At 52.7% G+C, this 14,626-nt stretch overlaps 2 protein-coding genes across 2 annotated transcripts; both read left to right on the top strand.

Moving 5' to 3' along the window:
- The first annotated feature begins 120 nt into the window (after positions 1-120).
- TGME49_225130 (hypothetical protein) lies at positions 121-9,075 on the top strand. Its single transcript, XM_018780089.1, has 7 exons — positions 121-2,695; positions 3,022-3,539; positions 4,038-4,482; positions 5,551-5,709; positions 6,615-7,474; positions 7,970-8,062; positions 8,618-9,075. The coding sequence occupies exons 1-7, from the start codon at positions 773-775 to the stop codon at positions 8,769-8,771; spliced, it is 4,152 nt and encodes a 1,383-aa protein (XP_018635983.1). The 5' UTR covers positions 121-772; the 3' UTR covers positions 8,772-9,075.
- A 3,230-nt stretch (positions 9,076-12,305) lies between these two features.
- TGME49_225140 (BT1 family protein) lies at positions 12,306-14,582 on the top strand (the record flags this gene model as incomplete). The annotated part of the gene is made up of 2 exons (XM_002366146.1): positions 12,306-12,641; positions 13,392-14,582. 2 exons carry the CDS (start codon positions 12,306-12,308, stop codon positions 14,580-14,582), a joined length of 1,527 nt encoding a protein of 508 aa, XP_002366187.1.
- Between the last annotated feature and the right edge of the window lie 44 nt (positions 14,583-14,626).

The following is a 14,626-nucleotide window of genomic DNA, read 5'->3' as shown; positions in this document are numbered from 1 at the left end:
ATGCATGCAAGTTCGGCGCATGCGAGTCGCCCAGACAGCGAAGCCGCGCTCGCCTCGACGAAGCTTCGCTGTTTTTCCGCGCATCTTCTTCCGAAGAGACACCGCAAACTCTTGGCTGCTGGCCTAGGGCGTTTGTTGCGCGTTTGTCTCCAGGAAATCCGCGTTTCTGTCGGGTGATGCCGCGCCGTTTCGCTTGACGGATGCACCGACTCGCGCCGGCTGTGTACCTGCTGCTACAGTTGCACACTGGCGCGCCGGGCACAAAGGTGCCGGTGTCGACGCCGGTGAATTTCCTTCGTTTTTCTCGCCATTTTCACTGACTCCATGCGTCCGCTTCATTTCGCGACCTTGCGTCTTCCTGTACAGCCCAGCTTGAACTTTTCTGGGAGACAGTTGGGGAATTCGTTGCTCGTGACTGGGCGCCATGTCGGCAACGCAGCCGCAAAACGCAAAGGCTGGCCGCACGTGCAAAGCGTCCTTCCCTTTCCTGTGAAATGAGCGAAACGAGGAACTTTTGCTTTGCGCTGCCACAGCAGAAGGAATTCCTTAACAGCAAAGGAACGTCCTTCAAAAGGCGCGCAAAGATGTTGACGTAGCCTCCGCACCGCGGTGCCACTGCAGTAGAGAACACCGTCGACGTCGTCGAGTCCTGGAATCCGGCGTTTTTCATTTCTTCTTTCGACGCACGCGAAGTTCCACAAGAACGTTCAGTGAGGTCTCTTCACGCTATGCAAACTTCCTTTTTTTTCGAGGCACACGGAAACCAAGTCCAATGGCAGCTCGCCGCGCGAGGGGCCTCCCCTCCTTCCACCCTCTTCGGGGATCCTTCTCGCGCTGCCTCACGCGGCGAACAGTGTCTCCGGTCTCTCTCTCGAGGTCGTCTCTCTGTTCCTCCGCTCTTGCTTCCTCTTTTTTCGCTCGTGCTCCTTCCTTGTCTTCTCCAGCTTCCCTAGCTTTTTCGCTTTCTCTGCCCGACGCGTTTTCTCCTCGCCTGGTCAGTTTGCCGGGCGACTCTGCAGAGTTCGCTGTGTCTGCGGCTTCTTCTGGTGTGTCTTTCGCTTCGTCTCCGAAAGCCTGTTCTCCTTTTGTGAGTGGAGCTCGACGGCTTTTTTCCTGCTCTCGCCTTGCCTCGCATAGGAAACAAGAGGGTCCCCCCGTGTCTCGTCCTTGCGTTCGCCGCCACTGGGCCTCTTCGCCTTCGCGCGATTCGTTTTTCGCTCTCTCCTGTCTCTGTCCTTCCCTGCCTCCGGTCGTCTCGTCGACAGCTACCGCTCTCCCCCCTCGCCACTGGTCACCTCGTGCAATGCCTCTCGCCTTGTCGTCATTTGCATCGTTTTCTGCCTCTTCTTTCTCCGGTCGCTCCTCTGCGTCTGCTTCATCGTCTGCTGCCCATTCCTACGTTTCTTCCCCTTCTTCCGGAGCAGAGGCAGTGGCGCTTCTGCGTCGTCTTTCTCTTCGAAAGAGTCTCTCCTCTCTCCCCGCACCCTCAGGCGATCCCAGGCATCCCTCGCCCGCGCCTCCACGCCTGCATGCGGAGACACCCCAGCTTTCCGTCCTCCTGGCGCAGTGCTTCTCCGACCGTCACAGTCTGCAGACCGAGGCCGTCTTGTCTCTCCTCCACTCTGCGCTTCTTCTCCGCGTCTCCTCCTCGCAGCTCCTCGCTGGGTTGGCTGAGGAACTCGAGTTCCGCCTCATTCGCACGATGAGCCTGGACAACTTGTGCGCCGTCCTCAGCGCCTACAGCTTCTTCTTTCCGGTATCGATACACCTCAGCGCAGGCCGGACGGCGCCGGATCCGCCAGCGCCCGTCAAGCGCATGCTCGCACTCTTGAAAAAGGAAATGGAACGCCTTTTGAACGAAGGCAGTCTGCGAGACTCTGCAGCCAGGCCGACGGAGAACGCCCAGGACGCGGGGCCTGCACGACAGGCCGTGCGAAGAGACTGGGGTGTACATACACCCGCGGCCGTGACCAAAGCCAGTTTGGTCGCCGCCCTCGCGGCTCTCGGCCGTCTCGGTGTGAAGAATGGCGACAAGCTGCTGTCCGCGCTCCAGAACGAATTGTGTCTTCTGCTTGCGAGAGAACGCTTTCGGGATCTTCCGGGAGAACTCCGTGCAGCCAGAGGGAAAGCACCTGCAGGCGCCAGTGGAGAAGAATGCCAACGCATGCAGCAGAGGGAGACGGAACTGGAGAACGAACGTCTCAGCGGAGATTTGCCCTTCTCGTCTGCCTCTCAAGCTGCAGTCTGCAGTGCTCCCTCTCTGTCTCCACGTTCGACGACTGGGGTCTTTTCTTCTCCTTTTATTTCATCTTCTTCTGGTCCTGCTTCCGCGTCCCCGTCTTCTGTTTCGTCTGCCTCTTCAGCTGGTGTGGAAAGCGATTCAGCGGTCCGGCGTAGACTTCAAGACTCTGGAACCTTGGCCGCTGCTCTGCTCACCTTGCGCGTTGAAAACCTTCCTCTCATTCGGCTTCTCGTCGAGGAAGTATCCGCCTGTCTAGATCGTCTAGGGCAGACCCTCGAGGCGACTCTCGGACAGTCATCTTCTTCTTCTCCTTCCTCCTCTTCGTTTCTTCCCGCGTTTCCTCTCAGTCGAGAGGAGAAAGAAGAAAGCGCAGCACTGGGGCAAACAGAAGAAGACGTTGCATTACTCTGTCGGACTGTGGAGGCAGTCTTTCGTCTGTGCGCAGAGTATGGGGTACGTCTTGTAGTCTTCAGTTTTAGGTGACGGTGCCTCTAAACGCCTCCAGGGTGTCTCCTGTCAACACTCAGATCAGTTTGTCTGTGATGTTACGCTGTCTTCGTCGACAAGTATTTAACGGTCTCCTTGCCGGTGTCTGTTTTTCCATGTCTCCACTGGAGTGACTCTTTCTCTTCGTATGCCTGCTCAGAGGCGGTGCTCGTTCGTCGCTTTCGCCGAATCTGCTTCTCCTTTTTTCTCTCGTTCCCACCGTCGCGTTCTGTCCGTGAGTCTTGGTTTGTTCCACTGTTACCTCCGCACGACTTTCTGTTTCCTTGCTTCAGCACCCTGTCGAGCCTCTTCGGTCCTCTCTTTGGAGACTCGAGAGAGACAGCTGTCTCCTGGAAAAGGGCCTGGCACATGCAGATTTGCTGCGCCTGCTTTCTGCTCTCTGGGAAGAGGAAGTGAGCTTTTCACTTTCGTCGCCGCGCTCAAGACAGACGAAGGAAGGGGGGAACAGTGGCGAGAAAGAGGCACGAGATACTTTCGAAAGCCTCCGACTAAGTAAAGGCCCAAGCGAAAGAACAGCAGACGGAAGCGCGGCTGCTGTGTGGAGACAGGGAGGAAGCGATTTCCCTTCAGCCTCGCTTCTTTTCTTTCTTCGCTTCCTCCCTGCTCTGGCGTCTGCGAGAGACGAGGCCTTTGACACTCTTTCTCCGCGGAACCTGCTTCTTCTTCTGGGATCTCTCTCGATCTCCACGAAGCACCTGCGTACACGTGCCCGCTCGGCTTCTCCGCCTGAGCTTCTCGGACTTTTGAATGAGACCATGGGGAAACAACGCGTCTCCCTCGCGTCTAAAGTGTAAGCCTCAGGACGCCGCTAAACGTCACTTTGATCCGAGGAAAGGATCCATAGAGCTTCCGGGCGGTCGACGGCGAAGAACGTGGGCGTCGTGCAGGGAGAGAGCGAAGCAAACACGGTGTCTGGGAAGTCGTTCAGTCTTCGAATATACGCCGATTGTAGAATGATAGGAAGGAAACCCAAACGCCACCGATACCCGCATCACGCGTCAAACGGATACGCGCCGTTTGAGATTTTCATCACTGTGCACTCGTTTTTCTCTTCTTCGATTCTGCTTCCTTCTTTGTCCTTCAAGCAGGTACAAAGAGACACCGAGCAACTCTACCTAGTCTCTCCACGCGTTTTCCTCTTCTCGTAGAAAGCATAGAGAAACCAGGTTTCAGCGAACTCTCTTCTTCTTTCTACGCGTGCGCGTCTTCTTCGGAAAAGTAAAAACGAACTGCGCCGCCACCCAAAAACGTTCTGTCTCGTTCCCTCTCTGTCTGTTCCTTCTCGCAGTCCCCCCGCTTCTTCTCCTCAGTCCTCTCTTTCCTCCCCTGCTTCCTCCTCTCTGTCTTCTTCCTCCCCTTCTTCTTCCTCTCTGTCTTCTTCCTCTCTGTCTTCTTCCTCTCGGTTGTCCTCTTCTTTGTGCGCCGCGTCTTCGTTCCTGGGGGAAGCAGGCGAATCGACGACGCATGGAGGCGGAACAGCGCTTCACCTGGTTGCCCCCGAGCTGTCCGACGCCCGCGAGGCGCGTTTCGCCTCTGCTTCTCAAACGCCTTTCGGCTGCTCTAGCGCGGAGCGAGAGCTAGAGAACGGGAGGACGCAGATGGAGAAAACTGAAGAGCTGCTTCAAGAACTCGCAGAAGCGCTTGCTCGCGCAGCGACAGCACGAGCGATCGACGCCACAGCCGCCGATCTTCTTCTCGGCCTCGCGGCTGTGGAGAGACTGGAGTGCCATGAGGTAAGGAGAATAACAGCTGAGACGCCGACGAGGAACAAAAGAATCCAGACGTCTGTACCGGAAACTGTCTTGCAGAGTCCAGCACAGGATGGCGCCGGCAGCAGCTGCTTCTCCCGCCCTCCTGTAGACGTTGTACGTACACCCGTTTTTCGTTTCCTACTTTCCTCCACAGTGGATCGACTCCGCTCGAGAAAAGAGAGTCTCCGAGTTTCAGTGACGCACTCGTCTCGTATCGAGGTAGAGAGAGAGAAACAGACAGAGAAACTGAGAGATAGCGACAGACACATATAGATAGATATAGATGGAAAGGATCGGTAAATCGATAGATAGATACAGATAGATAGAGCGACAGACAGAGAGAGAGATAGAGTGATAGATAGAGAGGTAGACAGAAAGATATAGATGGATATAGATAAATATGTCGATAGGCATAGAAAAGGAGGTAGATAGATACGGACTGAGAGATGGACAGCTACGTAGATAAGTATAGATAAATAGATAATAAGTGTAGATAAGGCCTGACACAGAGAGGTTGGTCGAGAGACTGAAGACGGAAGACAGGCTGCAAGCCATTTAGAGTCGAAAGAAAGAGTAAAGCGGAGAGGGAAGGAGACGAAAAGGAGACTGGTTTGGAGACCTAGGGAGAGAGGAGACCCAAGGGGGGCTTCGACATGGGAGAAAAGGGAGAGAACAGTGGCAAGGGAGACAACGCAGAGATTCTCAGAGAGGGTCAAGCTCGACACAGCGGAACAGGAAGCGAATCGAGAGGGGATAACTCGAGGAGAGAAGCAGAAGACTTGATGTGAAGAAGGTGAGGACGAGTCCGCACGAAGAAGCGGACGACTTCTCAGAGAAGGGGGGCAGTCGAAGAGGGAGCAGGCAGAACGACAACGAGAAGGACACAAAAGGAAGCAGCGACAGATAGAGACAGCGAAGAGTCGGAGAAGAAAGGAGGACTACCCTGTTCAACACAAGCGTCAAGAAGCGTGAGTGTGTCGAGCTTTGCGCGCGCGAGTGCATGCGTCCTGTTGGCAGGTTTCTGTTTCTGTTTTGTCTGCTTCTTTTCAGACAGGTCTTCCTTTTTCTGGAGCGTCTTGGAGTCCGACGCCTTCCTTCTCCTTTCTGGGAGACTGCTTTCTTCGAGCTCTCCTTCGCCAGTGGAAACTCGGCAAAGGTCGGGCGCTCTTCAGAGACATTTCGCAGAGTCAACATCTCCTCCGTCTTCTGGTAGGAAAGGAACCGATGTTCGCAGTCGTCTCTTCTCTCTGCGCGTCTCTGTCGGGTGTGTGCCCACTCGAAAGAAGGGAGTCTTCCCTCGCTTCTTCCTCGGCATCTCTTGCTTCCTCCGTTCTTTCGATGCTCCTCCCCAGACATCTCTTGGGATTGAAGCACGAAAAACACAGTTACCGAGACTCGCATTACACCATCGGTGATATGTCAGATAAACACCATCTTCGGACAGTCGTTGTACGTCATTCCTTTGCGAGCAAATGTCTCTTCTATTCTCTGCATTCGCTGTCTGTTGTGTCCTGCGTTCTCCGCCTCTCTCTCTTTCATTTCCGGAAAACAGCGCTGTTCCTATCGCTGCTTGCGCCCAACCCCTTGCCCTCTGTCGAAGTCGTTCTCCCTTTCGGTTTTCTGTCTTGTCCACGTGTAGCCTTCTGCTCTGTAGCGCCATCCGTGGTTCTGTCTGTTCTCCCTGCAAGCTCGTTTCCATCCCCCGTCTTGCTTCTTTACGATTCGGTTTATCTTTCAAACGAGCTAGCGCCCGTGATGCATTCCACGAACGAGCCAAGGAACAGCAGTGCGTAGTGGCTCTGTTTCGCCATCGCCCTGCTTCACCCCACGCATGCTCACAGTCTGCTTTCTCAGTGCCCTCGAACGTTTCGGCTTCTTCCCCAACGCTCTTTCAGGAGCAGTTCAAATGCCCAGACCTCGCGGAACCGCTGTGCACAACACTCAGAAACAGTCAACCTCTCTCCTCCTTTAGCTCCTCTTCAGAGAGGCAGAGGCGGTCGTCGAGTGGGAACCTGGTTGTCAGCGAGTGCCTGTGTTTTTTTCTCTGGCAAGCCGCCTGCTCTGTTGGACGACAGCGGCTTCGAAGAAAGACGTTTGTCTTGCACTGTCTTCAGGAGGTACTGGATGTGAGCGAGAAAGCTGGGCCGCTTCGGGAGGCGCTAAGACAACCGCGAAGCCGTGAGGCGACGCGCAACAGTCAAGCGTGTCTTTCGCTAGGCGCCAAGCCACACCACGAGAGCAAAGAAGCAGAAGACGAGGATGACGCGCCTCCTGAGGAGACGCCAAAACTGCAGAGCAACCGTGATCTTCTCGCCGACACGAGCGCCGAAAACAGACGAAGTTTGAGGCTTCTCGATCGGAGTTCTCTGCCTTTCTTGGACGACGAAGACTTCCCTCGCTCCCACTCCACTTCTCGTCTCCTGCAGCGAGAGAAACGGCCAGGCGGTCGAGGCCGACGGGGGGTGTCCGACTCTCCACATGACGACGAAGGCGAAGGGGACAGCTGCGAGGAGACAGCGGAGTGGAGAGAGACCCTGGGGGCGGCGCGGCCTCTGCAAAGGGACATGGAACACGAAGGGCGCGTTCTGGCGCTCCTGGATGACTCCTACGCAGCCGTGTCTGCATGCCCTGGACGGAGTGATTGTTTCTCTTCGAGTTCTTCCTCCGCTTCGTCGATGAGACAACCGCGCTCGCGACCGCAGACCTGCCATAAGGGTCGTGAGACGGCGCTCGACAGCACGCTCGAGGAAGACGAAGAGGCGCCCTTCTCCTTCAGGTCCCTCTCTTCCTCCTCCCTGTTGTTCGCTGATGAGGGTGTGGAGAACGCGCTTCCTCAGAGCGCTGCAAGGGGGGACAAGGCGAAAAACCGCCCGCAAGAAACACTGCCAAAGCGTGGAACAGAAACGGAGTTCCAGGCAGCCAGAGGGAACCGTGGCTCCGACGGGAGTAAGGGAAGATTTCCGGAAAGTGACGGGTACGTGCCAGGCGTTGAGAAGGGCGAGATTTCGATGAGAAGCCTTTCTGCTCTCTCTCGCTCTCGCTCTCCGCGGCAAGGACACACGACGCAGTTCCATCCTGCCTGCAGTTCAGAGAGTTTTGTCCTGTGAGAAGAAACGGTTTATTTCTTTCTTGTGAGGTGGAGACATCGTAGAGGCGACAACGAAGAGGCCCTTTCCTCTGAATTCTCTGCAAATGGTTCTGGGGAAAGCTGTCGCCTCCCTTTCTCATCGCGGCCGCCTTTCCCGCATTTCCTTGCCCTGTCGACGTGCTGCCTCGATGCGACAAAGATTCTGGGACTCCGCGTTTCGACGTCTGCCGTGACAGGTCCTTAGCTACGTTGCTCATCGACTCCGCATTCCTTTGCCTTCTCTGCCTCAAATGCATTCTTTTCCTGTGTCCTGCATTCACTTGTTTTCATGTTCCCATGCATTCGCTTTTTCTGCGGTTCTTTTCCGTCGCCCTGCCTCAGCTACGTGAGAGACGCCCAAGGGAGACTGCGTGAATGGTGGGAGGTCAGCGAGCAGGCTCGCTCGGTGCACGGCGGCAAAAGAAAACGGCGAGCGTAAGCGACTGGTTTTTCCGACTGCGAAACGAGAAGCGGACGATCCTTCTTTACACCGCCAGAGAAGGGAAAGAGGAGAGAAACGAGACGGAGGAGGCTTTGCTCTCCGTGTCGCTCGCGGGCCTGGGTTTCCGGACCGGAGACGACAGGCACGAGAAACACAGACTCGATTTCAAGTCCACTGGACTTCTCGCCTTCGTGGGACTGAGTGCCTGGGCATCTTGACTGGTGTGTGGATTCCTAGGTGGTTGCCCCTGTATTTATGCCATCGTGAGTCCACACCTAGGTGCTCGTAAGCGAAAGAAACGAGCAGGAAGCAGGGGGAAGTTCGATTTCGTTCGTGGAGTATGCAGTATGCAAACCGCCGCCACTAAGTGTACCCAACAGGAGACAACAGGCTGCTAGGCATGTGCGGCGAAGGACGCAACATGCATCTCTGGAGGGAGTTCGTCCGGCTGAAACCCGGCACAGTCTCGGTCTCGAATGCGAGGCGCTGGCCTTTTAATATTTCTCACCATCAATCTTCGTGTGTGGCTTTTTGTATCTGCTTTTCAGCGGGACAAAAGCCCAGAATAGAGGCTCAGACAAGAAGGGCCTAAGAGCCGAGAGTGGTCGGGGTGTGTTGACAGGGACGTCGTCGAAGCAGAAGTACAAGGCACGGCGACAAGAAGACAAACAAGCAGCTCAGGCATTTTTCTTGCATGCATGACTTTTTAAATGGTAGAACAAGTCGAGCGTGATGAACGCGTGAAGCATTACCCGAGAACGCACCTGTTCTTCACAGGATTACATAGTTTCTATGCGCGCATGCTCAGTATATGCATGTATATGTGTTTGCATGTATGTATATGTACATGCTTCAGCATATTTGTGGGACCAGGTAAGTATGAATGCACGTCAAGAGATCAGACACAGGTTAAGAGAGGACCAGTGCACTTTGCATTTCGTTATTGAGCGTCTGACGGTCGAACGTTTTCGCCGGGAACTGACATTAAGATTTCGCGTGTCGTTAACGCAAAATGAGCATTCTCACGAATCAAGTCCAGTAACCCAGACTGCCCGAGATCGCCGTTTCCACCTTGAAAAGACCATACAGCAGCGACACAGTGGTTCAAGAGTCTGTGCTAGGGGAGGCTTGCAGGTTCCTTTCGCCACTTCTGTAAAACTCGGGAAGCAGAACGGGGGAAGAAGACAGTGACATCTCCTTTATTTTCTGCCACTGTTACTTTCCTTTCTGAGAAACACAGTTCAAAGGCTGCGTTGAAGCACGGTGCAATCAAGCATCGTTGGTATGCTTTTCTTGATGCGCAACATGTCAGGCGTATTCCACTATTCTTGTTGCACACGGAACACAGAGGCTGCGCATATTTCGGCAAGACGACAGTCTCTATAGTTCCCGATGTATGACTCGAATGAGAACAACCAGTAGCTTTCTCCCCTCCCACAAAATTCCTCGATGTACAGGAGAGCTGGAAGGTGAGGACACTTGTTTGCGAGGCAAGATCCGGTTCGCTCTGTTCCCTATTTTTCTTGGTTCGTTTGCGCTAAGATGAATACCATGGCTTTGGGGGCAGTTATTCAAACGGAACCACTCTTATCCTGAAACACTCGCATGCCGCCACTGTACATGCGGGGGCAGGGTTCACAGGAAAGGGGTTTCCCTCACATTTCCTGCTTCATACAAAGTCTACAGCGTCGGCGGCAAGCAGGCTAGCAGTTTAAAATGCTAACAAAAGAAGTATGGATGCACAAAGCAATATTCTTCAGAAGTCTGCGGGATGTCCTCCGAAAGGCACAAACAATATCTGGTGCGTGCCCCTGCGGGTGCTACAAGCAGAAAGGCCGTGTAGCCACGGATTTCATGGAAGGCACTTTGCGGAAATAAAATGATAAATCGGTAATCAGTAACGAACTGGGTTTCACAATGTGGTGTTTGTGTTCGTACACTGATTTCCTAGGAACACGGACCGCCAACAGTTCTATTTTTGTTTTTTTCTGGCAAGTGATAGGCTGCATAGTATGGAGTGTGGTCTCGATGTGATGAAGATGATGGAACGTCGCATGAGCGCCAGATATGTCGACGAACCTCAGTCATTTGTGACTTCTGCGGGATGCTTTGTGGTACAGATAAAGCCTGCAACCGCAGAATCGCCACCACGTGACGTTACCTTGTGAAAGTCAATTACAGATGCACTGTTCAACACAATTTGACGCTTCAGCAAATCACGAAGGATGCGTAGCAACGACTGTTTTGCCTACCATGGGACATCCGTCGTTTTTCTACAGTTCCACACCGCCCCCTCTGAAGTGCCACCGTGGAGTGTTGCTCGCTTAAGCGTGTCAGTTGTAGGCGGGAGGTTGTGTTAGTTTTCTCATGGGGAAACCGCATTTCTGCCCACCTTAAACAGTTTCTCAAACATATCACAACGCGCCGGAGGGCGGACTGGCACAGCAGCACCACATTCTACGTTTACTATGCCTCTCCGCATTATCACAGGTACCCTGTTCTTGTCTGATTGTTGTGGAAGCGAACTGTGCCGGACTGTTCTCGACGCAGCCCTTGCTCCTTGGCACACAAGTCCTAGAGATCATTCTTCCACAACAACTTCGTTGGTGTTTTTGTCCAGTTTACCTTTCAAGTCTGTTTTTCAAGCTTCACTTTCCTTCACAATGTCCGAAGCGCCCTCAATGGGAAGGCCAGGCCACTGAGCTAGACTGACTCGCCAGCAGTCTAGCCGTTCCTGTATTCAAGGACCGCCGAGCAGGGCTGTTGTTCGTGCAACAGATGAATGCCCGTCTGAAACGATTGTGAACATGGTGAGGCGTTTGACTGAATCTTGTGACAAATCCTCCAGTTCAGTGCTTAAATATTCTGCCACACTCCGTGGTTCTGCTTCCAACTACAAACCAAAACGGCAGGTGTTACGCTGTTGTACTGTTCTTCATTGTCGATCTGTACTATGTCGTCCTGTACCAGTTTATGACTTTCGCAGCGTCAATCGGGACAGCGTCATCCTTTCCGTGCTACTGGGATATCTATAGCTTATGCAGTCAAGGTTTGCTAGCGCCCCTGTTCTTACACGCTTATACTGATGAGCGCTCGCTTTACCACGTCTGTATAAAATAGTCGCGTTTTTGATCAACACATTGAATACGCTTCCATGCAATCACGTTTAAAACAGTTTACGCCTGTGGAATCACAAGATACGCTTTTCAATTATCCCTGCTTCTGTACACCATGGCGATGATAAGTGGTGCCGCGGACGCCCAAGAGGGGCACTTGGATCCATCAACAGCCAATGCATTATGTTCCAGTGAAGAGTAAGCGGTATTCAGAAAAAAAGGAAGTCAGTGGAGACGATTGGTGAACAGCGAGGGAACAAGCGAAGGAAAACAATACTCTAACGCACTGGGAACTGATAGGTGGCCAAAGAAATCGCACGAGCAAGGTAATCAGGGTTCGCATAGAGAATTCAACTCCAAAACAATGAAAGAGAGCCAAATGTCGCGAGAGGCTGCAGATAAAAACTGCCGAGGCAGGGACCGCCACAAGCTGAGGAATAAACGGTGCGGAGACAAATAAAGAGGCAATGAATAGATAGACGTTGGTGAATTATTCTTACGTGTGAAACAGCGGCGTCATCTTTTGGGAAATCGACTTCTGATATTGTTTCCACGCGCGATGCCAATTTTAGAACTAATGAGCGGTTACTAATTCGAGGACTTACGGAAAACTGTTCTATGCTGCACATGCTGTCCGTTGCTGTCATACGTCTGCAGCGGTTATGACCATGGGGATCTGCCATCTGTATCGACCAACCCTTCTGAAGGAAAACGATGGCGTAAACCGGTCAGAGCTACCAGGAGCCTCGTGGGTGGGATGGTTCGATTTCTTTTTCGTGATCCTATTGCGTACATCCAGAAAACCAAACGTGACTTTGGAGGCGGTTTTATGCTCATGCTAGCGTCAAACTACCTCCTAGTTAAAGGGATGGCATATAACCTCACACTTAGCGCCTCCGCTCCAATATTTCGAGAAATGCTGCATTTGGCGGCCGAGAAGCACAATGTTGCGTCGGCCATATATATGATCCCTTGGTGTTTGAAGGGGTTCCTGGGGACACTGAGCGATGTATTTGCTCCGTCTGGCTACCACAAGCGCCCTTTCATGATCGCATCTTCACTGCTCGGTGTAACCGGAGCGATACTTATATACGCTTCTGCGGGAGACATTGTCTTTTATATGGCAGTCTTGGCGTTCTTTTTGATTATGACACAAGCTTCGTTCAACGACCTTCTGTGCGAGGGCGCTTATACGCGCCAAATGGCAGAAAAGCCCCAGACGGGCGCTGCCTTAACGTCCTTTGTCTGGCTATGCTCCTGCCTGGGAAGCCTACTGGCGGCAGTGTGGGTCGGACCAATCATCGATTATGTTTCCTTTCGAGTCGTCCTCATACCTTTTCTCTTCCTCACTACCCAGCAACTCTTTGTCACTGTCTGGCCGTGGCCATTCAAAAAGTGGAAAGAACATGGCGGCTTGCTTCGAGAGCAGTATGTCCCAGTTGGCTCTCGCGTCATGGTAAGTTTTCCCATTTGTGAACGCTAGATTTGCCGATTTTTTCGCACCTCTGAATGCGTTTTACCTACAGTTACATGCACGCAGTCGGTGGAGTTCAATTTCTGAAAACGAAAGTGTAAAGAGTTGCCTATAGTACTGAGCGATGGTGCAAAGAAGGATGGTTTTAAGCGTAGCCGCACTCTAAAAGAAAGAGTAGATCTAAGGAATTTTCCGGCATATCGTGGTTGCGTCGACTGGACTTTTTTTGTATTTCGAAGAGCGTTTGCTTTAGCGGAATATCGACACAGCTTTGAGGCATTGAGCATTTGACTGCCACTGCTGTGGACACACTAGCATCTCGCGCCAGCCCATGTTCCTTTGGGTCGCTGTTCAGTAGCGATCGCAGGGAAACAAGCCTGCAGCTGCAGGCTATAGTGTTGAGTGAACAGGAGTATTCGTTTCAGTGATTCGTGTGCCTTTTAAAATAACCTAGAACAGCTCTACATCCGCTATAAATTGACAGAAGCCAACGTCTGTTTGTTTCTTCTTCGCAACGCTATATTTCTCACACAATAAGAATGTGTGTCACGAATAAGAGGAGGTATGTTTCCATACAAGCGCGAAACGAAGTGGGCGCGGACGCATTATGCACGCCCTCGGAAATTTCGTGAAGTGCATGTGTCCACGTACCGCAGCCTTCAACGCGAAACGAAATGCCAGTACTGGTGCCCTTATTCGGACTGGCTCTACCCGTGTATTTGATGCGTACAGGGTGAAAAGTTTCGGCAACACAGGAGGCTCTTCATGTGCGCAATCGTTTTGAGTTTATTAGCAGTGGGGTCTGTCGTTGCAGGCCTTTTTAATGACGACCAGCAGATTATCGGCTTCAGTTACGCGCTTTTCGCAGGAATTTCTATGGTGGGGATGCTGTGGTTTACGCTCCCCATGACGTTGTTCAAGCCGATACTCTACCTATTCCTAAGTCGCTTTTTGCTACCGAATATCGGGTCTCAGGTGACCTATTGGCTGCGAAGCGGTCCGGACTGTGTCGAGCGTGGACCGAACTTCAGCTGGACATTTCTGTTGACCTTGACGTCGATTCTACAAGCTATCTTCGGATTCCTTGGCGTTATGCTCTTTCAAAGATTCGTCAGCAAATGGACTTTTCGCAAGGCCTTCTGGATTACGTCCCTTCTGACCTGTCTCACTTCAATTTTCGATGTTACCATGATATATCGATGGAATATCGATTATCTGGGAATCCCAGACAAAGTCTGGTATTTCTGCAGTGCCGCAATTATTGAAGAGGTGATTAGCATGTGGGCGTTCATGCCTTCGTGTGTCCTGATTTCCCGCCTGTGTCCACGACAGGTCGAAAGTACTATGTACGCCGTCGTCGCTGGCGTCAACAACTTTGGAAGTTCGCTGGCCAAGTATATGGGCAACTTCCTTTCGGTGTACCTGTTGGGCATAAAAACGATGAACGACGAGCAAAGCAGCTGCAATTTTGACAACCTTGGCCTTGCTGTCATCATAGCATCTGGAATTTTCCCCTTGCTGCCTCTGGCGCTGACATTCTTCCTCGTTCCCAATGTTGGAATGGATGTCCAGTTTGGTGACTCGAGTTTTGAGGAAAAAAACGAAACGTTAGACTACCAAATTCAGCCAGCAGAGGGAGAACGAACGCAACAGCCTTCCGACGACTCTAAAAACCGGGACACGCTGTCACCTCCACTAAGATCGACAGCAGATTGCAAGTCCGAAGGAGCTTCAGGCTCAGCCCAGGACGAACCATTTGACTTAGACCCACTGAAGGAAAACGAGGAACTTCTTGAGTGTGGCACTCCGCCCCAGCAGCCTCACCTCAGTCGTATGCAAACAATGGCCTCTTCGGAAGCAGACCACGTGAACAGCCAACCGGGAACCTTCGCTGCTTCCCTTCGCCAGGCGCCAGTCATCTAACTGAAGTGAACGAGTAACAAATTCTCCATCACGTGTGCATGACC

This window comes from Toxoplasma gondii, chromosome X (assembly GCF_000006565.2).
Source record: "Toxoplasma gondii ME49 chromosome X, whole genome shotgun sequence".
Taxonomy (NCBI): Eukaryota; Apicomplexa; class Conoidasida; order Eucoccidiorida; family Sarcocystidae; genus Toxoplasma; species Toxoplasma gondii.
Note: the sequence above shows the minus strand (reverse complement) of the source record. Positions and strands in the feature narration are given on the sequence as shown.